Genomic DNA, 22,920 nt, shown 5'->3' with positions numbered 1-22,920 from the left:
TGCTACATCCTGTATATAAATATATATATATATATATATATATATATATATATATATATATCTCAAAACGTAAGTCACTTACCATACTACAGTAGTATCAGAATTGTTAAACAGGAACTGTATAGATACAGTTTCTGTTTGAGAGAGGGAGAGCATATATTGTAATGTTCTGTACTGTAAAGAGGAGCTTTATGTTTGTTAAGTGTTTTCATTTTCCTGAACAATTAAGATATATATATACACACATTATTAGAATCATTTAAAGAATATTTATGCAGAAGGGTACCAGACAATATCTTCTGCTTTACATGTAATGTGAGCACTGTATATATATATAAATTCGCCAGGTATTAGTTTTGAATTATTTATATAAATGTGTGTATATATATATATATATATATATATATATATATATATATATATATATATACCAAATTAACAGGTCCCTAAACCCCAAGGAATCAGCTTGAAATATTTTCACAGAGTGAAATTGCTATGGATCTTGAGTTAAATGTGTTTATCATATTTCAGAGCCGCCTGTAAACACATTTTAGAAGTGTCATTTTTGTTTGTAGAATCCAGATGTGCTCAGAAGAGAAGGTTCTTATTGTTTAGGAACAAGAACTTGTGATAGGGAAATATTGTATATTAGTTTATTCTGCTGAATAGTTAGAAAGCTGATGTGTAAACAGTGAGATTGGAAATACAGTATGAAGGAGACCACAGCACAGGGGACCTGGCAGCAATATTTAGCGGAGTGGATTGAGCATCTGGTGTATACAGATGTGCAACACTTGATTCCAGGCACAACTGAGATGTGTTGTTGTCATAGAAAGAGAGGCAGAGGGGGGCATCAATGTGCAAAAAAGAACATTGCTGGACAAGAAAGCATGGCAGCAGTAGAGTTAAAATAAAAGATACCTACATCCAGTTTCCTTGTGAGCATGGGAACATAGCCATGAATATTGTCAGGAGGACACATACATGACATAGTCCAACAGAAGTCGCCTTCTCCATCTCCTGCACATTTATTCCTCCAGCATCAGTAGACTTGGTATTTGGTGTATTAATGCAGATATGACTTCAGTATATCTGTCTCCTCTCTGCAATCATTCCTGGATGTTATAATGACTGGATGTCAGATGTTCTTGTGATCTGATGCTGCTTCAGATGTATGGACACAAGGAGGACCAGTCCTTCTGCTTTAGGTGAGATCCTTCTCTATGATTATATGTACTTTTGCCAATCCCCCAGCACTGTGTGTTTTGTTACAATGGAATTCTTGTTGTGATTGGCCAGAAGTCTAAGGAATAACAATGCATCCATAGGGATAACTCCTATTGGACAGCAAGTCCAGGAGTTGTGGTGGGAGGGCGCATAGGTCCTGCTGCAGAATGACAGCTTCACTAACCAGAGCTTTGTGCTCCTAGTATGCAAACACAGACTAAAAACTGAATGAACAATACACAAAGACTATAAATCTCACGTTATCAGGATGCTGTGGAATCAGATCCTCTAACAACAAAGTGCTTTTTATCATTACAAGAGAGAAACAGTTATTACCAGAAGTTTACAAGAAGATGCTTATTGTCAATGCAGAAGAAAGTTCAGTTGTAAAAGATGACAGGCGAAACAGCTCTGCAAACAGTTCTTATTGTTAAATTGCAATGGCGACATATAGATCGGAGGAAATAAAAGATGTGTTAACATAAAGAAACAGACTGGAACAATAATTTTAGCAGTAAAATAAATAATTTGAGGGCACTGCAATTTTCGGGCCGTATGCAATCATATGATCATGGTCCCCTGATGAATAGCAGACAGAATTCCTGGAATAGAAGATAAGATTGAATATATATTCCACTGAAAGAGTATTTCTACAAGGATGGGATCAATGTCCCTATATTAATATGTTTGGGCTGCCAAAATAAGTCAAAATTGGGGAATAAAAAAGAAAATTGACTGTTGTGGAAAAAGCAACATTGACTCTAACACTGCCCCTAAATGTCAATTTCTATATTGAAAAAAGTGGGTCAACAGAACACCTCTGAGATTTTACCTCTACTCCTTTGGCTTATCATTTAAACAGAGTTCTAAAGTTAAGTAGCAATAAAAACAACCCTGCTATCATCTCCATTAACAGTACCTTAAATGACTTGACACCTATAAAACAATTTTGTCTTTTATAATTTAGAATGTGTTTCATGCATTATGTTCTGTCCAAACTAGCAGTTTGATTTCTGATAAGATTTTCCCTTTCTGGCTCAGTTGTTTTGCCTAATTTGTATACAATAAAATTGAATTGAACATAAAAAAATTTGACCCATTGACAGATCTCATAACTGACGACAAAGTATTTAATTCGCTGCAAGGCCAACCCAAAGCATGGTAACATCCCATACACCCATACATACACACATACTATAACCAATAATTAATAAATAAAGAGCAACACCCCAATTTCTATTGAAAAATAATGGCCGTGGAATTGATTAAATGGTTACATACATATAAATAAATAAATATTAACTTGCAACAGATACTGAATTTTATAATTATATACTAAAAACCAATAAATAACCAAGATTTCATCATTTCATGATCTTGTCCACCCAGAAACTGGACGACGAAACACCCACTAATAAACTATTGCGACAAAATAGGGGAAGCAGGTGCGATGTTGACATCTTCTGGTCACTTCAGAAAGACTCCTTGGAAAACCACACAAACCAATACAGAAAATGCAAGAACCTGCGAGTGCCATGGACACTGCTGACCTGAACATGACTCCATTAAGTAAGTACCGCCACCAATTGAGAAAAAAGGGGGAGGGGAATCGGGAAGAAACCACATGAAAATAATGGCTAAAACATTAGGAAATTGGGAAAAAAGGAGGGGGACGCTGTATTGCCATGAGGGGACCAGCTAAATTCCTGTTAAGGGGCTTTATTTACTTATACTTTATTCTCACTATGGAGACAGTTTACATAAAATGTTAGATACATTCATTCTAAGTGATAACATGGAATCCCCATCCATAATAAACCGTCCGTAGCTGTCGGGTAACTGAACTGCATGTAATGTCATTTAGATTCCCCCTAACACCACATGCTAAAAAATAGCAGTTTTTAGTCTGCTGCTAAATGGAAACTTGGCGATTTAAAAAAATTAATAAAAATACGCAGGGTGGAGCTGTCCTATAAATAGGTTAAAATACACAAATGCTGCTAAAGGAACAGTAGACATTTTTATGTGTAGTATTAGGACTGTAGGCCTGTGTGGAAGGCATAGGAATAGCATTGGTGAAGGTTATATGCGATAACGTGCAATATTTCTATTTGTCAAAGCTCATCAGGAGATCAAGGCGGCACAAACAGATGCAAGAACAATGGGTAAGACATATCAAAATTAGTACAAAGGAAAAGTGTAGTACCAATCAAATTCCACCTCTCATTTTTTAGAGGCCCTTTGGAAAATGAAAGCAGACACCTGAATGGTTGCCATGGACAACAACTCCACTTTTCTTTGCACCAGGTTTTATGTGTCTCCCCCAATGCATTTTAGAACCTGCTGCAAAGACGTTTCAGCTGCCCACACCTTCAAACTACTGAAATAATAAATTGCCTGAAATTGGGCTAGTGCGGCTCATGACAAGCGCATCCTCAAAAAAAGTTCAGCATAAGTTCCTTCCCTTCATAGCAGGCAGTGTATATAATGACTTCTTCACCTCTTCCTCACAAGTTTTCTCCACCTTCACTGCATTTCATTTACCGGGCAGGCTCCGAAGTGAGCGAGATGAACTATTTGGAGCCTTTATCCTTTCATGCTATGTAAAAATGCCAGCTCCCATATGTCAGCAGGTGGGTAAAGGCATGTAGGGCAGTGCAGTTGTATTGGCATAATGGTTGTGGCATAATGGTTGTCTTGCCTGTAAATGATTTGATGGTTTTCTCCGTTTTTTTTTACACAGTGCAATTTGTATGATTATGATTAATATATTATGGAACACTAAGAAATTATTTATTTTCTTCCACATTATCCTTAAATATATGCCTGGCAATTTGACACATGGATTTGCACATCTCAACACCTCTTTCTTTGCTTTCTCTCTGCTCTACATTGACAGTACCAAGTGTTCTCCAGGGCATTGGTATTATAACCTTCTGCGTGGCACAGTAACTAGTGAGCTGCCCATTCAAGCGCTGTGTGGTCCTATAACTGTGTTTCCCTCCATAGAGATATTAATGGTAAATTGTGAGATTGTGAAATCTCAGGCAGACTGATCTCTCAATAATTTGATGGAGACTTTTTCAAGTGCTGATGATGGTAGAAACAAGTTTCTCTTCTCGCCCCACAATTAGCTACTAGAATAAAATGCAGAACACATTGAAAGGGATTAGATAAGTCAAAGCAGATGGTAAACATTTTCCTAAGACTATATAATGTCTACTGGCTATTCAGCAAATGATTTTCAACTCCTTGTCTTCACAAGCCTGCCTAGAAATTATATTTTTTTAAGGTCGTATCTATAAGCAGAATTGTCCCATTCCAAAATATATCAGATTGTTGCAAAATATATTTATGTGTATGTGGTTTTACAACTAATAGTCTGAAATTGTAACATCGTTGAGTGTGGCAAAAATACCATGTTGCTTGAGATACCCGTTATTTCATTATTCAAAAGAAATATATTGTGTAGTGAAAGGGCTACTTGAGCAACTGCTCTGGGCTGCCATCTGGGCAGTACAGCTGGTACTGCGGCCCAGGGCCTGGCTGATGATGGACCTGCCACCAGTAATATTTTGTAACTGAACAGCATGATTATTGTAGTAACTGGGGCCTGTGTAGTTTCTATTAGGGGAGTAACGCCGATGTTGTCTAGCCCTTCATTTACATCCCCTTCTCGCTCACAGGTCCCCTTCATCTCTGGACGCCGCACTGCTGGGTCCCGACACCGTCAGCACTTTCCAATCAGTGCTGACAGAGTGAGGCTGTGCTGGGATGAACCCTATAGACAAGTCGATTGGTAAGCAGGTGCTTTAAATAATAATAGCCACTCCCACTGGTCTTGAGGGGAGTGGTGTGTGGTGCATGGGATGTGTAGTAAGAAATAATAAATTAATAGCGTGTGTGCAAGTGTAATACTATAAGTGAAATATAGTGGGCAGTAATGAGTGAAGTGCCTCAATAGAAATAAATGGATAATGGGGTGCAAGTGTGTGAAACATGGAGGGATAGTGTGTACGTCATGAGGCACAACGTGTATAGCCAGGTAGAAGCCTATTTGTGACGCCTTGATAGTTCATAGAGCGGGCTACCCTGCTTGCGATACCAAACAACAACACACCATGCTCTCCCAGCATCAAAGACCCGGCTGTGTCCAAGAGAAGCGAATATACGTAGTAATGAAAAATACCTGGGGTATTAGTAATAATTTTGGCCAAAAGGACGCAAGCTCGCAATCCACGACAAGGATCCCCAGACTTGCGAGTCACTAACTCCTTAAATGGAACAGAATGTTCCTGATGTACAGACAGAACCGATAAAAACAAGCGGACATATACAAAACCACCGAAAAAGGCCATACTTACAAATGGACACAGCCAGGTCAGAAACACTGATGAAGGAGTGAGCAGGTGCTTTAAATAATAATAGCCACTCCCACTGGTCTTGAGGGGAGTGGTGTGTGGTGCATGGGATGTGTAGTAAGAAATAATAAATGAATAGTGTGTGTGCAAGTGTAATACTATAAGTGAAATATAGGGGGCAGTAATGAGTGAAGTGCCTCAATAGAAATAAATGGATAATGGGGTGCAAGTGTGTGAAACATGGAGGGATAGTGTGTACGTCATGAGGCACAACGTGTATAGCCAGGTAGAAGCCTATTTGTGACGCCTTGATAGTTCATAGAGCGGGCTACCCTGCTTGCTATACCAAACAACAACACACCATGCTCTCCCAGCATCAAAGACCCGGCTGTGTCCAAGAGAAGCGAATATACGTAGTAATGAAAAATACCTAGGGTATTAGTAATCATTTTGGCCAAAAGGACGCAAGCTCGCAATCCACGACAAGGATCCCCAGACTTGCGAGTCCCTAACTCCTTAAATGGAACAGAATGTTCCTGATGTACAGACAGAACCGATAAAAACAAGGGGACATATACAAAACTACCGAAAAAGGCCATACTTACAAATGGACACAGCCAGGTCAGAAACGCTGATGAAGGAGTGAGCAGGTGCTTTAAATAATAATAGCCACTCCCACGTACACACTATCCCTCCATGTTTCACACACTTGCACCCCATTATCCATTTATTTCTATTGAGGCACTTCACTCATTACTGCCCCCTATATTTCACTTATAGTATTACACTTGCACACACACTATTCATTTATTATTTCTTACTACACATCCCATGCACCACACACCACTCCCCTCAAGACCAGTGGGAGTGGCTATTATTATTTAAAGCACTTACTCACTCCTTCATCAGCGTTTCTGACCTGGCTGTGTCCATTTGTAAGTATGGCCTTTTTCTGTGGTTTTGTATATGTCCCCTTGTTTTTATCGGTTCTGACAGTTATTTTCCGCAACGTCTGAACTAACTTTCCTAAAAATGTATAGAAAGGGATTTAAAAAACGTCTGCTGCAGAATTCCACTGCGGACTGTCCACAGCGGAATTCAACAGCAATTCCGCCACGTCTGAATGTGCCCTAAAAATACCTGATATTTAAAAACATTAAGACTCAATTTCCATAGTAAACATGTTTTAGAATGAAAACACACATCAAGTTTTTGTTGCAGATTTTGGTGCAGTGTTTTTGAGACAAAGCCAGAAGTGGATCCAGGAGAAAGAAAAAGTGTAAGTTCTTTCTTTATATTTCCTATTACTTTTAAATCCACTTCTGGTTTTGGCTTAAAAATCTGCATCAAAATATGCACCAAAATCTGTAATAAAAACCTGATGTGTGTTTCCAGTCAGATCCAGGATCACACACATGCAATTTTGTGACAGTTTTTGGCTGAGTATTTATTAGCCAAAAAGAAAGAGTGGACACAAAAGAAACAAGATGTATCAGTTTTTTCTTTATACCTTCGTTTCCCTTTGGATCTATTTCTTGCTTTTGCTCAAAAAATTAAGCCATTAAACTGCACCAAAAGCTGCATGTACACTGCCTGTGTGTGATCCTGGCCCTATGCTGCATTAAGCGTCAGTAATCAATGAAATGAGGCTCCGCTCCCCAGAATCTTATTGAGCTTTGTTACAAACTTTCTGTACATCTAATGACTACAAGCTATAAAACATCCATAGATCAACCTGTGAGTGGAATTTCTTGTAAATATTTTTTTATTTAAATTCATGAAATAAATATGTTTCTGGTGAGTGATGAAAGGTGCTAAAGATTTATTTTAATGTTGTAGAAAAATCCTTCAGGGTATTCAAAATATTGAAAGTGAATACAATATTTTGGCAGCTGCAGGGGAATGCCATCAAAGCAGCATTGTGAGTAACTTCCATGAATTTTCCAGAATTTATTAAATGTTGATGATACTGGCATCACTATGAATATATTAAAAGAATAATTCAATTACATATAAATAGTGCTCCATAAGCTTCACACCTTGGTTACATACCATTAAAGGTCACGGATACTTGTGAAGGTCCGCAGGCGCTTACGATCAGTTATTATAATGTTTAAAGGCAGCTGGCAGAATTTGATAAATCACTTCTTTAATCTTTGTGTATGAAGTAGGGAAGATGTCAAACCTGAAAGCATTGTAGCAGTCAAACTATTCCTTCCAAGTGTACTGCAGATGCCGGGGGCTTTTTTATTCTGTTTCCAAAATAAAAAAAACTAAATAAAGCAATTAATGCTATGTAGATATGTCATTTTACTCTTAGTGACTGGGGGCAAAGAAGATACTAAAAGAGAAAAAAACCTGATACAGTAGAAATAAATAAATAAACATTTAACCACCAGTTGTTTCAATTCCAGGTCATTATGACTTGCTTGTCACACACTATGGGGCAGATTTGCCAATGCTTTCCAATATTTAGGCATTGTAAACTTAAACAGGGCAGTCCGAAAATGTGCCAAATTTAACCCAGTGGCACACGCTATATAATAAATTTGGCACCTTTTGCTAGACATGTTAGACACTTTTCTCTTGGTTGGTTGGCTTACACCTAGTTTACGCCTGGTTTTTGTGCCAAAAAAAAAAAGAAGCTTTTTAGGTAACGAAGTTACCAAAAAGCTATAGAAACCAAAGGAAAAAAAAGGCTGCTGCGGATTTCCACTGCGACCTGTCCGCAGTTACATTTCGCCACATCTGAACATACCCTATAGCTTTTTAGGTAACTTAGCAAAGACTGAAATCTGCGGCAAGTCTGCTGTGATATCCACCACTGTCATATATGCAAGATTCGTTGTGTAATTTCTGCACATTTGCATCAAAATCTGCAGCGAAAAATTTCTGCCTCGTCTGAACATGTCCATCACAGAATTCTGGTGCATTTAAAATAGTAAATCTGCATCTCTGAGTTTCTTTTGCGGGAGAATTTGAGATATGGCATCCTTAAAATATACATCTATTTTTATCATGGTGCATTAAGAAAATACAAGGCAATGTCCATTTGTGCACTAATGTTTATACTTCTACAACTAGGTGGCGCTGTGGCGCACTGTACCACACATGATCGGATAAACCTGCTTTATGATCCATGTTGTTTAAAGATATATCTGACCTTAACAGCTGTATACTCAGGTAGGGTATTGCAAGTGAAATGAACCAATAGGTTTAATGTTAAACAATAACAATATTATGATTCATAAACTGCACATTAACACACCACACTTGCCTTCTCTGTATTTCATTCTTTTAATCACTTTCCCAGATAGTAAAGATTAAAAATGAGGTTTAGGCAATCTAGTAATTGGTAAATTTATTGTGCTTTGTGTGTTTGTTTATTTCATTGCTTTAATTAAGGGAGTTTTACCATAAACTACCTTTATGCATATCCACTATAAAAATTCAGATCATGTCATGTCCAACGGGACGGACACCACTGACCTTGAGATTATAGACTATGGAAGGTACAGAAACATCCGCACTTGCAATAGTTTATAAAAGCCAGTTACTGTTCATGCACCATCGCTTCTCTGCCGGGAATGGTGACGACACACCTGTTAACCGCATACGGGGATTATTTATCTATATTCTTTATTGATCTTTTGAGAGTTAATCATGACTCTGATCCCATGTATTTTTTTCACAATGGTTTAATTGTACGTCCAGCATATGTATTTTTCTTTGATAAGCAGAATTCTTAGGCTGGGTTCACACGACCTATTTTCAGACGTAAACGAGGCGTATTATGCCTCGTTTTACGTCTGAAAATAGGGCTACAATACGTCGGCAAACATCTGCCCATTCATTTGAATGGGTTTGCCGACGTACTGTGCAGACGACCTGTAATTTACGCGTCGTCGTTTGACAGCTGTCAAACGACGACGCGTAAAATGACTGCCTCGGCAAAGAAGTGCAGGACACTTCTTTGCAACGTAATTTGAGCCGTTCTTCATTGAAGTCAATGAAGAGCAGCTCAAGATTTACGAGCGTCAAAGACGCCTCGCATATTACGAGGATGAGCTTTTACGTCTGAAACGAGGCAGCTGTTTTCTCCTGAAAACAGTCTGTCTTTTCAGACGTAAAAGCCACTGCTCATGTGCACATACCCTTAGAATCAAATCATGGAGCTAGCCTAAAACAAATCTCTAACAAGCCGCATTCTGTTATTTACAAGTCAAGTGGCTTAGTGTTTTATTGTACAATACTGGTTACATACAGGTTAAACATCACAAAACAGCCACTAAGGTCCAATTACATTATTTTTTTAGACACATTTTTGTACCACCTTGTAAAAAAAAAATATAGACTGATATAGACTTATTTTTATTTATTTTTTTCAACAGTACGAACTATGTATGATATTGATGGAACTCTACTGTTTATGCCTATACACACTTCAGGTATCATTTATATTTACACATAATATACAGATAAATAACCTGTTGTCAGCATGCATCCCCTCATTTTATTTTGCTGGTTGTGATCACATCTTATTTTGTTTTTTTGTGTTTCCCCTTCCATATGTTTATAGTTCTACTAGATAGTATATGTCTTTCTAAGGCTGATTTTAGATGTAAGGATTTTGCCACAATATGAGAATTCCAACGTTTGGAAGGGGAATACATGAAAATATATTTTCCACAGTGTGACCATTTTTTTTCCATGGATAATCATTTGTATTGTGTGAAATATTTGCATTATATTTGCATGTATTTTTCTCAGACAATTGTAAAGTAAATGCTACACTTTTTTTTTACCATGAACGACTGAGACAAATTTTAAAGCATAAACAATAAGTGTTCTGACCAATGGAGCAGACTGAAACCATAGACAATGTAAGGCCCTGTTCAACTTTAACGTTTGTGATGTATGTTAAGCGTACATCCTGAGCTTTTCATGAAGCATATGTTAAACGGATACCATAATAGTCTATAAATGCCAGATGCCTGTGACGGATGCCTAGAAGTGGCATCTGTCACCCATAGGCTATAATGGCATCGGTTTAACGAATATGTCATGAAAAGGTAATGAGATTTCATGACATATGCATTAAGTGGATGTGATAATATTCTATAGGTGATGGTTGCCACTGTTAGGCATCCGTCACAGCCTACGTTTAACAAAATGTCAGGAGGTTTTCCCAACGTATATGGAAAGTGTAGACCAAAAACGTGGATTTAGTTCTAATAGGATGAAGAAACCAAACACTGGGCTCCAAGCTCTTATCTAAGACGTGAGGCATAGAGCTGAATGACAGATGACCCTTGTGTGTATAGGGATAAGAGTGTGTAATAGATACCTGGTCAGGGAGCTGTTTTGGGACGATCTACCTTTAGAGATTTGCTATTTTTGGTTATTAGTAAATAAATAGGTGAGCTCCACTAAAGGTCCTTTTACACCGGCCGATAAGTGGCCGGTGCTGCGAGCGCCGATCAACGAGACATCGTTAATCGGCACTCGTTTGTTCCTGTCACATGGAGCTCTGGATGGGGACGAGCGGTCGTTACTCCGATAGCTCGCCCCCATACATTATTATTATGTCGGCAGCGCATCTCCCTGTTTACACAGGGAGATGTGCTGCCGACAATGAGAATATTTAACTTTTTTATAACGATACGACCAGCATATGATCGAGCTTTGCTCGTTCGTATGCTGATCGCTGCCCTGTTTACACTGGGCAATTATCGGCAACGAGCGCTCGTCTGCCCGATAATCGCCCTGTGTAAAACCCCCTTTATTGTCTGGTTGCTATATGATAAACCCTCAAATCAGTCACGATCACGCCTGTTCATGCCTACATTTTAAAACCCTAATAGCAGCTCCTTGTTTGGGTGTAGTCATACATGGAGTATTTGCATTTCTGCAGTGGAAAACTTTACAATGTAAGCCTATGAGAAAAATATTTCACAACGCAAGTATTTGAGAAATTTGCCAGAGCTGTAGATTATTTTTCCCATTGGACATTGTACAAGTTTCCAAGGCAAATACGCCATGTGTGACTGCACCCTTTCTATCTTGCAGTTTTATAACCCCATATTTATGTAGATAGACCCTGAATCCATAAAGTTTAAAGTGGCACTTTACCTATGCTGTAACGCTGGGCGGGCTATGTATGTGCATCTCTCCAAGTCCAATGAAAAGGTAAAGTAACACTACAAAACACGGCTTCTCACACTTATTCTACTGGGGCCTCACCAGCTAGAACAAGGTCATGTCAGGCCCTCACCACCCATGGTCAAGTTGGATGGCAAAATTAAAACATTGCTCAATATACCTTTCTTTTGCCTCCTGAACCCAGTATAACATTAAAATAAGCGCAATAGGAGTCAATTTTGTTGATAAACCAGAAATTGCTGCAACCAGAGAAATGAATGTGCATCTTATTATCACTTCTCCCAAAACTGCCTCCTCAGCTGCACGTCACCAACAACTAGGGGGCGCCTCACTGTTGATGTCCATCTGCCTCTCATTCCATGAGACCCTCATATAAATAAAGGAAGGCTGTAAGTGTCCTGCAGAGGAAGGTTCATGCTTGTATTGTTCCTTTGTCATGTACACATTCGGCTTAGAAGGATTTCAGAATAAACTTGATTCACTGGACCCTGAACATGATATAGGGATTTTAAGTATGACAGGTTGTCGTAAGCTTGGGGAAATATTTTGCCTCCAAATGTATAGTTCTTTAATAGCTTCATTTTCTTTTCTTTTACATGTTTGGATTTCACAACCTAAAAGGAAATACAGAGACGTCAGGTAAGTCACAATTGTTGTAATCCACCTATTTGTATTTGCCTTCTACAAAAACATACTGCCAAGGAAAGAAGTGGGTTGTGAGTGTCAGGTAGAATTATATTTATTTTTTAAATATCTCATTTATAAGGGAAGACATGGCTGCTTATTGTCTATACCAATGGCCTTCAACCTGTGGCTCTCCAGCTGTTGTAAAACTACAGCACCCAGCATGCCCCATAATTGCCTACTGGCGTACAGAAGGTCATACAAATTACAAGAAAAAGCAACATACAAACAAACCGCCATATTTCCTGACATATTTTTTGTCGTAGGTCAATCAATACATGATTGTTATGACTGCAGCAATTATACGAACGATAGAGAAATCATTTGAACATGTCTAATAAAAATCAATGGAATAGATTCAATCTGTGATATGTGGTTGATATGTTGATATGTTACTATAGATTATTTGAGAGAACACTTGTTTTTAGTTGTATTAGCCTAACTACAATGCTGTGAAAAGTATTTTCCTCTCACCCAAATTCTGTTTTTTTTGCTAATTTGTCACATTTAAATGTTTCAGATCATCCAACTAATTTTTATATAAGATAAAGACAATAGGAGTAAACAGCAAATGCAGATTTTTAATGATCATTCCATTTATTGAGGATCAAAATGTATTCAAAACCTATATCACCAATGTGAAAAAGTAATTACCCCCCTAAATGTAATAACTGGTTGTACTTTTTCACAGCACCGTATGTGTGGCAGACCAAGGAATGGATCAGGTCTTCCCATTGTGTTTTGTCTAAAGTCTTCTTTGTCCCACATACACCCATCATAATGTAAAAGTCAGTTACAATCAATGACACACACCAATACAAGTCTAACCTGTTAGGGCGGGTTCACACATAGCGGAATTTCACTTAAATTCCGCTGCGGACACTCCGCAGCGTTAATCCGCAGCGGAGCCGTTTCTCCATTGACTTTCACTTTAATTTAGCAGTGTTCGTTTACACGATGCGTACAATTCCGCTGCGGAGCATAGGCTGCGGAGCGGAATTTGGTGTCCGCAGCATGCTCTGTCTGTTGCGGAGCAGTGGCGGACTGGTTGCGGACTCATGGCGGAATTTCTCCATTGACTTCAATGGAGAGTCAAAATTCCGCAATGAAGTCCGCAGATCTTATGTGTGCTGCGGAGCGTATTGTTTTTACTACCATGACATTTCTTCATTCTGGCTGGACCTATGTATTTCTAGGTCTACAGCCAGACTGAGGAAGTCAATGGGGCTCCCGTAATGACGGGAGCGTTGCTAGGAGACGTCTGTAAATAGTCACTGTCCAGGGTGCTGAAAGAGTTACGCGATCAGCAGTAACTGTTTCTGCACCCGGGACAGTGACTACCGATCTCAATATACATGTATCTGTAAAAAAAAATATAAGTTCATACTTACCGAGAACTCCCTGCGTCTGTCTCCAGTCCGGCCTCCCAGGATGACGTTTCAGTGTAAGTGACGGCTGCAGCCAATCACAGGCCAAGCACAGGCTGCAGCGGTCACATGGACTGGAGCGTCATCCAGGGAGGTCGGGCCGGATGCCGAAAGAGGGACGCGTCACCAAGACAACGGGCGGTAAGTATGAAATTCTTTGACTTTCACTAGGGAAAGTGCTGTCCCTTCTCTCTATCCTGCACTGAATAGGGAGAAGAGAAGCACTTTTCCTGCAGTCCGCAGCGGCCAGTCCGCATCAATTTTCTGCACATTTTGTGCAGATCCGCTGCAGAATCTGCAACGCAGATTCTGTGCGGCATTGATGCGGACAGTTGCGGAGGAATTCCGCCATGTGTGGTCATGCCCTTAGGAACACTAAGATTTCAATTGTGTGCCAGGAATACAACCTAGTCTCCAGGTTCAAACAAAAGAGAAGTAACTATCAGTACATAGAGTACAAGGGAAATCATATCACAAATCAAAATGAGGATCCAGCTGGTATTGGTTCATACCATCATATCCTCCATGCCAAGACAGAACAGAATGTCTCTTTTCTCCCAATTGTTTGCCAATGTTGCCATGATTGTGAAAAGGGAAAGCACTACATAGGTTCACACAGCCCATAGAAAAGGGAAGGAGGTAAAGTGTAAATTAAGACACATAAAGTGAAAGCCGTTTTTTTAACGTTATTAAAAGTTATTATTTGAGATGTCAGACTACTTCAATTTTGTTATTTTATATTTTTTTTTTGTAGAAATTGAATCTGAAGACTTTACTGACCAACTACATATGTGTATGTATATAAAAAATATACTCTTATAGCAACATAGCAATAGCAACAACTCATCGGAACATCTTTTCTTAAAGGTGATCGAAGCCCTCGGCCAACAGCTATTCCAGCCGCCCCCCCTTCATACATATGCACGCTCGGTTTGGCTGACTGTGCATGTGTTCTCAATGGGGAGAGGGGAACAAGCGGCTGATTAGTAGGGCCCCTTGGAAAATATAGAGCCAGCCACAACTTCAGAATCTGTTTCCACATCGATCAGCTTCATTGTAAAAATAGGTTGCCTTGATGAGGTAATGAGTGCCCCTATTAACACTGCCAGCCAGTGAGAACATCCATTGATAGTACCCGCCAGGGTACCTCCATATACAATGCTTGCCAAAGATTTCCCCATTAACAATCCCAGCCAGATAGTGCCCCCATAAACAGTGCCAGGAAGGGAATGTCAAGCTGACAGGAAGTGACTCTTCCCCCAGTGTCTATCAGCAGGGATCTGTGTCATTGCATTCAGCAGAAGAATCCAGCCAAACAAACTTCGGGACATTCGAGAGACATTCTTGCCCTAAGAATATTCTACAAAGTCTCCCATTTTTTATACACACTCCCAGACTATCTGAAAGGGATGGTACTTGTGATCTATTGTGATTTGTTATATAGTTTGAAAAAGTTTTCTTTTTTCTTTTTTGAAGTACTAACAAATCTTTCTCTGTACTGGCGCATCATCTTTCAGTTCTGTCATTCTTTAGGAACTGATTTTTTAGCATAGAGCAGTTACATGTAAGCACATCACAGCGCTAGCTTTTTCTTTGTTTTTGTCCACAGCGTTTACACAAAGAAACTTTCACAAAGCCACTGAGATCGTCTTTATTTTTTAAAGTCACGTATAGATTGACATTACACACATTCCTGCAACTTCAGCAATAGGACAATTAGGTTAAAACAGCTGGTATTGATGTATTATCTGTGTGGTGTGCATGTGACCCTACTAAAGGGTGCACACTACAAATATGTTCAGTGGCTTAGACTTCCTAAATCTGTGTGCTTTAGTGGGTATCTTCTGGAGACATTTGTGTTTGCACTGATTCATACTCTGCAACTGACCTGCACACTGACATGTCCAACCACTATGTAATCTTCTTTAACGTGACGGTCATAGAGACAAAGCAAAAAATGTCATCTGACTGGGTCCTTGATCTAGGAGCCCACCATTCACTATACTTTAGAGGTTTTCCACTTAAGACATTGTTGGCATACCATCAGGTGCACTGTTGTTTCAGTGACTCCCATACCCTTCAATGGAGAGGACCAAGCATGCCGAACATGGACTAGGGGAACAGGAGGAAGTCCCAGAAGTATGGATATACCATAAATGTCTAAAGTGGGAAAACCCCTTTAAGGGGCACCACATTACAATCACATTAATTTCAAAGGGAAAGCTATCAACACACTCGAAGATTCAAAAACCTTTTTTGAATTCATCCTAGGAATCAGATGGGTTGCTGGCTCATGGGACCCCATCAATAATATCTACTAACATTTTAAAAAGAACTGCCAGAAAATGTTTAAGGCCTAGTTTACACGGAGTATTTTGCAGGCAGAAAAAATCTGCCACAAAATTCCTTCAGGTAAGGTGCTCGGGACAAAAAAATCGCCTCCGCCTCCATTTGAAATCAATGGGAGGCGGTTTGGGACGTTTTTTGGTGCTGATTCCGATGCGTTTTTTTTTGGTAGGGGTCTTGTAGCTGGGTCCTCCACTGATCTCTGGAATGCAGAAATGGTCATGCCTGGTTGATTCATTTAAAACTAAAATTAATGGAAATTATGGAAACTTGCAAGTACCATTAACTCATCCGATATACCACTCTGATGTGACCCTTATGACATGTCTGATTGTCATATCATTACATTCTACTATCAAAAAAAGTGTAATTTTCCTTTGGATGATTTAACCACAATAAAACACATCATTGTAAGGGTATATGAAGATGTTAAATACCTCATGAAAGTGACATCCACATTTTCCTTGCAGGAATTCCTTATAACGTCCCATAGTAATACTAAATGTATCGACGACTTCATAGCCGTATAGCTTAGCTGTCTTCAATATGAGATTATTTTCATGAGATAACTTTCTTACTTGGACCTGTGTACAAAAAGTGCAAAATAATAAGACTTGCTGTCTTTTACTGTTAGGGTATGTGCACACGGTAGCAGGCTTTTACGTCTGAAAAGACAGACTGTTTTCAGGAGAAAACAGCTGCCTCGTTTCAGACGTAAATGCTCCTCCTTGCATTTTGCGAGGCTTCTCTGACAGCCGTAAATTTTGAGCTGTGCTTCATTAAGTTCAATGAAGAACGGCTCAAATTACGTCTGAAAGAAGTGTCCTGCACTTCTTTTGACGAGGCTGTATTTTTACGCGTCGTCGTTTTACAGCTGTCAAATGACGACGCGTAAATGACAGGTTGTCTGCACAGTACGTCGGCAAACCCATTCAAATGAATGGGCAGATGTTTGCCGACGTATTGTAGCCCTATTTCAGACGTAAAACGAGGCATAATACGCCTCGTTTACGTCTGAAAATAGGTCGTGTGAACCCAGCCAGCCTTATAGTAATTCTTTAAATAGAAGGTGTTACAGAAAACCGATTATTGCTAATGATATAAAATATTTACAATTCAAGAGATATCTTGGGTATATGCAATAAAGAAAATACAGAGACATTGTAATCAATTTAAAGAATATACTGTACAATGGAATGATTATTAAAATTATTAATATTGAATATGCCCTCTTAACCCCTTAATACTCTGTCTATTTTGGGCCTTAATGACCTGAACAATTTTTGTGTTTTTTTTTTTTAATATACTGTTCAAACTGCCATGATTTTTAGGTTAGTAAAGTGATTTCTGTGTTTTTTTTTTCATGACAAATAGGGATTTCTTTTGTTACACCATTTTTCCCAAATATTAGTATCTTTTATTTTTGTGGAAATATTATTATTATTTTCATTATTATTATTATTATTAATAATAATGCGTGAAAAAAGTTAAAATATCACTTTTTTCAAGTTAAACTTTTTTTAATTACATAAAAAGAAAAACTAAAAACAGAAGCTACATATAAGGCCAGATTCAGACGAACAAGTGCAAACTCGGACGTGAAAAATGCCAATTTCAAGTCGGAGTCCCACCGGTGGGGGACCTGTTTTCACTTGACTTAAAGAGGCTCTGTCACCAGATTTTGCAACCCCTATCTGCTATTGCAGCAGATCGGCGCTGCAATGTAGATTACAGTAACGTTTTTATTTTTAAAAAACGAGCATTTTTGGCCAAGTTATGACCATTTTTGTATTTATGCAAATGAGGCTTGCAAAAGTCCAAGTGGGCATGTTTAAAAGTAAAAGTCTAAGTGGGCGTGTATTATGTGCGTACATCGGGACGTTTTTACTACTTTTACTAGCTGGGCGTTCTGACAAGAAGTATCATCCACTTCTCTTCAGAACGCCCAGCTTCTGGCAGACCACGCTGTGACGTCACTTCCCCAGGTCCTGCATCGTGTCAGACGAGCGAGGACACATCGGCACCAGAGGCTACAGTTGATTCTGCAGCAGCATCAGCGTTTGCAGGTAAGTAGCTACATCGACTTACCTGCAAGCGCCGATGCTGCTGCAGAATCAACTGTAGCCTCTGGTGCTGATATGTGTCCTCGCTCGTCTGACACGATGCAGGACCTGGGGAAGTGACGTCACAGCGTGATCTGCCAGAAGCTGGGCGTTCTGAAGAGAAGTGGATGATACTTCTCGTCAGAACGCCCAGCTAGTAAAAGTAGTAAAAACGCCCCGATGTACGCACATAATAAACGCCCACTTGGACTTTTACTTTTAAACACGCCCTCTTGTACTTTTGCAAGCCTCATTTGCATAAATACAAAAATGGTCATAACTTGGCCAAAAATGCTAGTTTTTTTTAAATAAAAACGTTACTGTAATCTACATTGCAGCGCCTATCTGCTGCAATAGCAGATAGGGGTTGCAAAATCTGGTGACAGAGCCTCTTTAAGGGCGGGTTCACACATAGCGGAATTTCACTTAAATTCCGCTGCGGACACTCCGCAGCGTTAATCCGCAGCGGAGCCGTTTCTCCATTGACTTTCACTTTAATTTAGCAGTGTTCGTTTACACGATGCGTACAATTCCGCTGCGGAGCATAGGCTGCGGAGCGGAATTTGGTGTCCGCAGCATGCTCTGTCTGTTGCGGAGCAGTGGCGGACTGGTTGCGGACTCATGGCGGAATTTCTCCATTGACTTCAATGGAGAGTCAAAATTCCGCAATGAAGTCCGCAGATCTTATGTGTGCTGCGGAGCGTATTGTTTTTACTACCATGACATTTCTTCATTCTGGCTGGACCTATGTATTTCTAGGTCTACAGCCAGACTGAGGAAGTCAATGGGGCTCCCGTAATGACGGGAGCGTTGCTAGGAGACGTCTGTAAATAGTCACTGTCCAGGGTGCTGAAAGAGTTACGCGATCGGCAGTAACTGTTTCTGCACCCGGGACAGTGACTACCGATCTCAATATACATGTATCTGTAAAAAAACATATAAGTTCATACTTACCGAGAACTCCCTGCGACTGTCTCCAGTCCGGCCTCCCAGGATGACGTTTCAGTGTAAGTGACGGCTGCAGCCAATCACAGGCAAAGCACAGGCTGCAGCGGTCACATGGACTGGCGCGTCATCCAGGGAGGTCGGGCTGGATGCCGAAAGAGGGACGCGTCACCAAGACAACGGCCGGTAAGTATGAAAATCGTTTCCTTTCACTAGGGAAAGTGCTGTCCCTTCTCTCTATCCTGCACTGATAGGGAGAAGGGAAGCACTTTTCCCGCAGTCTGCAGCAGCTAGTCCGCATCAATGTACTGCACATTTTGTGCAGATCCGCTGCAGAATCTGCAACGCAGATTCTGTGCGGCATCGATGCGGACAGTTGCGGAGGAATTCCGCCATGTGTGGTCATGCCCTTAGTCTATTTATGGATCCATGAAATCTGCCAAAAATAGGAAATTTTCTATTTTTTTCACCGGCCCTTCACACAGTCCGTCAAAACAATGGCCTTGTGAACAGCCCCATTGAAATACATGTTAAAAGATGGCTGTCACACGGACGAGATTTATGTTCGTCTGAATTCGGCCTTACTCTGCCATTGCCTGACAGATATTTAGATATATAACGCCTTTGCAAGGGCCACTGAATTGGGAACAGGGCCCTGTATATGATTGACAGGTGGTTCACAATCAGGGCTGTGCTGGCTCTAGGGAAAGTCTAGTTAGATCCAGCAGCATGGTCAAGTAACCAGTATCCTAGCAAAAGCATGATAGATGGGATCAATGGAGGCAGGAGCAGCAGCTTATTTAGCGATTGTTAAAGCAGAAACAATAGAATTCCATTTCTACCTTCTCCTGAGAATTCCTGGTTGTCTCTGATGGCCGAACACCCAACCCACAGCTGACAATCTTTTGTACAGCTGGCATTCTATAGCGCTTTAAAAATACGTTGCTGTAGAATGAGGCTCATTAATGACCACCTTAAAAATGTGTATTGGTGGTCACTAAGCATTTTGTCAAGTGAGGTCTGTAATTGGAAGAAGCCCCCTAGCTCCAACTGAGTTGTAGGCTTCAGCTGTCAGCGTAGGCCTGTGTGAGCACGCAGAGACACTTTCCAGGTTTGACGCATCTGATACATAGATAAACTAATCATGTGAGGATAGGTTTTCCTTCACTATTGCCCTATGCTGCAGCATTTATGGCTAAAAAAAAATAATCCTGGAGTGCTTCTTTAAGGTTTGCATGCATTTCAAAAAGGCCATTAAGGGATGCTGGGAATTTTGTGGTTGCCTTGCATATTCATCACCAGAAAATATGCTACCATTAATGCCTCCAATTAGAAGTATAAAAATATATACGAATTCTACTAACACTGTGCTTTACACAAATTTTCATTTGCTGGCAGCGCTACTATAAGTGCGGATAAATTTCTATGCTTCTAATTGAATTTCCCCACTAGATCCACCAGATTATGCGGAGAAAGCAGCAGCCACCGCAAAAACTTACTACATACCATCTACAGAGTTGTGCCTGAAGTTGCACAACTCAAAAACTAGAGTTGTTTACCAACAAGGCAATAAAACTCTTATACGTGCCGCGCTTTGTGGCCTTTTTTCTTTCATTTTTTTAAATGGATTTACAGAGTGTAAATTTCCTCACAATTCTGCATGTTATTATCTGAAGGTAGCACATCAAATACTAACAGTATATTCAGCAACTACTGTTAAGAAATGTTGTGATATATTCTTTAATATAGGTCAAAGGTGAAGCGCCACATTACAGTGTACCTCAGATTTCATATTAAAATATATTTTATAAAAGATGCTTTTAGCAAATGGCCCTATTAATAGATATGTCTATTTATGCAGTGCTTTGACAGGCTTTTTAGGATTTATATTGGTATTGGAGTTAAGCTGGCTATATATGGGTCAATCCAAATCCAGCTGACCTTGGAATATTTCTCTCCATTATGATGCTGGTTTTAAAGAGGCAAACACTGCGAGATTTCTGCACTGACGTTCAATATGGAAAATTGTTCACACTTGTAAATATAATTTACGTGCATTTCTCACACGTATTTTCCTATACGATAGCTCATGATCAGTGCATCTGATCAATATAATAGAATAAGCAAGTCCTCAATCTGTTGGCTGGTTAGCAGCCAATTATTTTAGTAATACACACATAATGATGATCATGATCAGTTAATAGTGCATTTCATGTGTATGACCATTCAACAAGGTTGTGTCCATCCTGTCCATGTGAGACAATTATCTGTAATTTCAATTTCAGCCTCTGTCTATGATGCCACTTTACTCAAATATAGAGATCAGGGGAGTGTGGGAAATAATAAAATGAGATGCCCGGAGCTTTTAAAATGAGACTGGTAGGCACCAAGGGGCAGATTTGTTGCAGCGTGTCGCTCTCATTGTGTCTGATGTCACATAGTGAGAGCGTAGGCTGCGTGACCCACGCAGTCATGCTTTCTAGAAGCTGAATGGGATGTGGCACGAGTACTGCCTCTGGGTGCATGTGCCCCATAGGACATACAGCGGTATATATTTTAAGTTTGCATGTAAAATTATTTACTTTATTTAAACTCCGTTCCCCTGACAAAGCAGGTACGAAACGCCTGTTGGGGTGCTGGACAGTGTGGTGTCCATTAATGGAGTCCATTATGACGTGTGGTAGGTTATCTGGATACATTGGTGTGATTAGATATAGACTTGCTCAAATGGGTGATATAATGTTGGTGATTTTTTTTTATTTATCAACTTCCAATTCTGCTATTATTTCTTGTAAGAGCTTTTTCTTTACATATTCTTCCCACCTTATATTGATGGATAAGTAAATGAATTATATATTTTACAGACGCCGGGTCCTGCACTTGCCATAGTCCGTTAGTGTTTTTAGTAGGTGTTTTCTAATTGTCTTCTGTCAGCGGCTTTATATTATGTACAATAAAGTTATTTTGGTATATGATCCACTTGGATATATTGTCTTTATATATTGATACATTGAATTTACAAAGGATATTATAGGTATTCTATGCAGATTTATTAAGACTGTCGTTTCATACTGCAGTCTAAGTCTGAAGCCCGCAGAAGAAAGATACAACCAATTTCGTAAGACTCGCATGCCTCTTAATAAATTTGTCACATTTTTTGCTGTCCGTGCGCCAGAAAGTGAAATCCATGTCAGCTATGAGCTTGTGTAGATTTCCATTATAGTTCACTACCAGTTTCTGGCATAAATTATATTACATTTGTTTGTTGGGCCACCCCTTCTGCTAAGCCATGTCCACTTTTTTAAAAAGTGTTGGGGCTGGCGGAAAATGGCAAAAAGTTAAAATTAAGGACATGTGCCATAACTTGCAACTTTATAACATCAAAAAACTGGCGTAATGTTGTTAATAAATTGCCACCAAAATTTACAGATTGGTCTGATAGCCCCTCGTGTAAAATATTCACTGATGGTGAAATCTAGCTCAAGCTCACCATTACATGAAAAGGATAAGATTTTACATAAGGGCAAGTGGCACCAGAGGCATAACAAGGCTTTTGCTTCATTTGGGGCAAATATTAATTTTCCTACCCTAGCTCTGTATCAAAGTATCCTATGCATGGCAGAATGGCTTTTTGAAACCCCCTGACGCCTAGCACCTGGGGCACAT

General features: G+C 39.6%; 2 protein-coding genes across 2 annotated transcripts in view; both read right to left on the bottom strand.

Moving 5' to 3' along the window:
• Positions 1-1,188, bottom strand: part of WNT16 (Wnt family member 16) — a 40,797-nt gene extending 39,609 nt beyond the window's left edge. Inside the window, exon 1 of the mRNA XM_075855047.1 lies at positions 926-1,188. Within this exon, the coding sequence (XP_075711162.1) occupies positions 926-1,017 (92 nt within the window). The 5' untranslated portion in view covers positions 1,018-1,188. The remainder of the gene's footprint in view (positions 1-925) is intronic.
• Positions 1,189-9,860: 8,672 nt separating this feature from the next.
• Positions 9,861-22,920, bottom strand: part of CPED1 (cadherin like and PC-esterase domain containing 1) — a 328,476-nt gene continuing 315,416 nt past the window's right edge. The window contains exons 21-22 of the mRNA XM_075857143.1: positions 16,645-16,791; positions 9,861-12,364 (exon numbers count right to left, since the gene is read on the bottom strand). Of these exons, the coding sequence (XP_075713258.1) occupies positions 12,185-12,364; positions 16,645-16,791 (327 nt within the window). The 3' untranslated portion in view covers positions 9,861-12,184. The remainder of the gene's footprint in view (positions 12,365-16,644; positions 16,792-22,920) is intronic.

Source organism: Rhinoderma darwinii, chromosome 3 (assembly GCF_050947455.1).
Source record: "Rhinoderma darwinii isolate aRhiDar2 chromosome 3, aRhiDar2.hap1, whole genome shotgun sequence".
NCBI lineage: Eukaryota > Metazoa > Chordata > Amphibia > Anura > Rhinodermatidae > Rhinoderma > Rhinoderma darwinii.
Note: the sequence above shows the minus strand (reverse complement) of the source record. Positions and strands in the feature narration are given on the sequence as shown.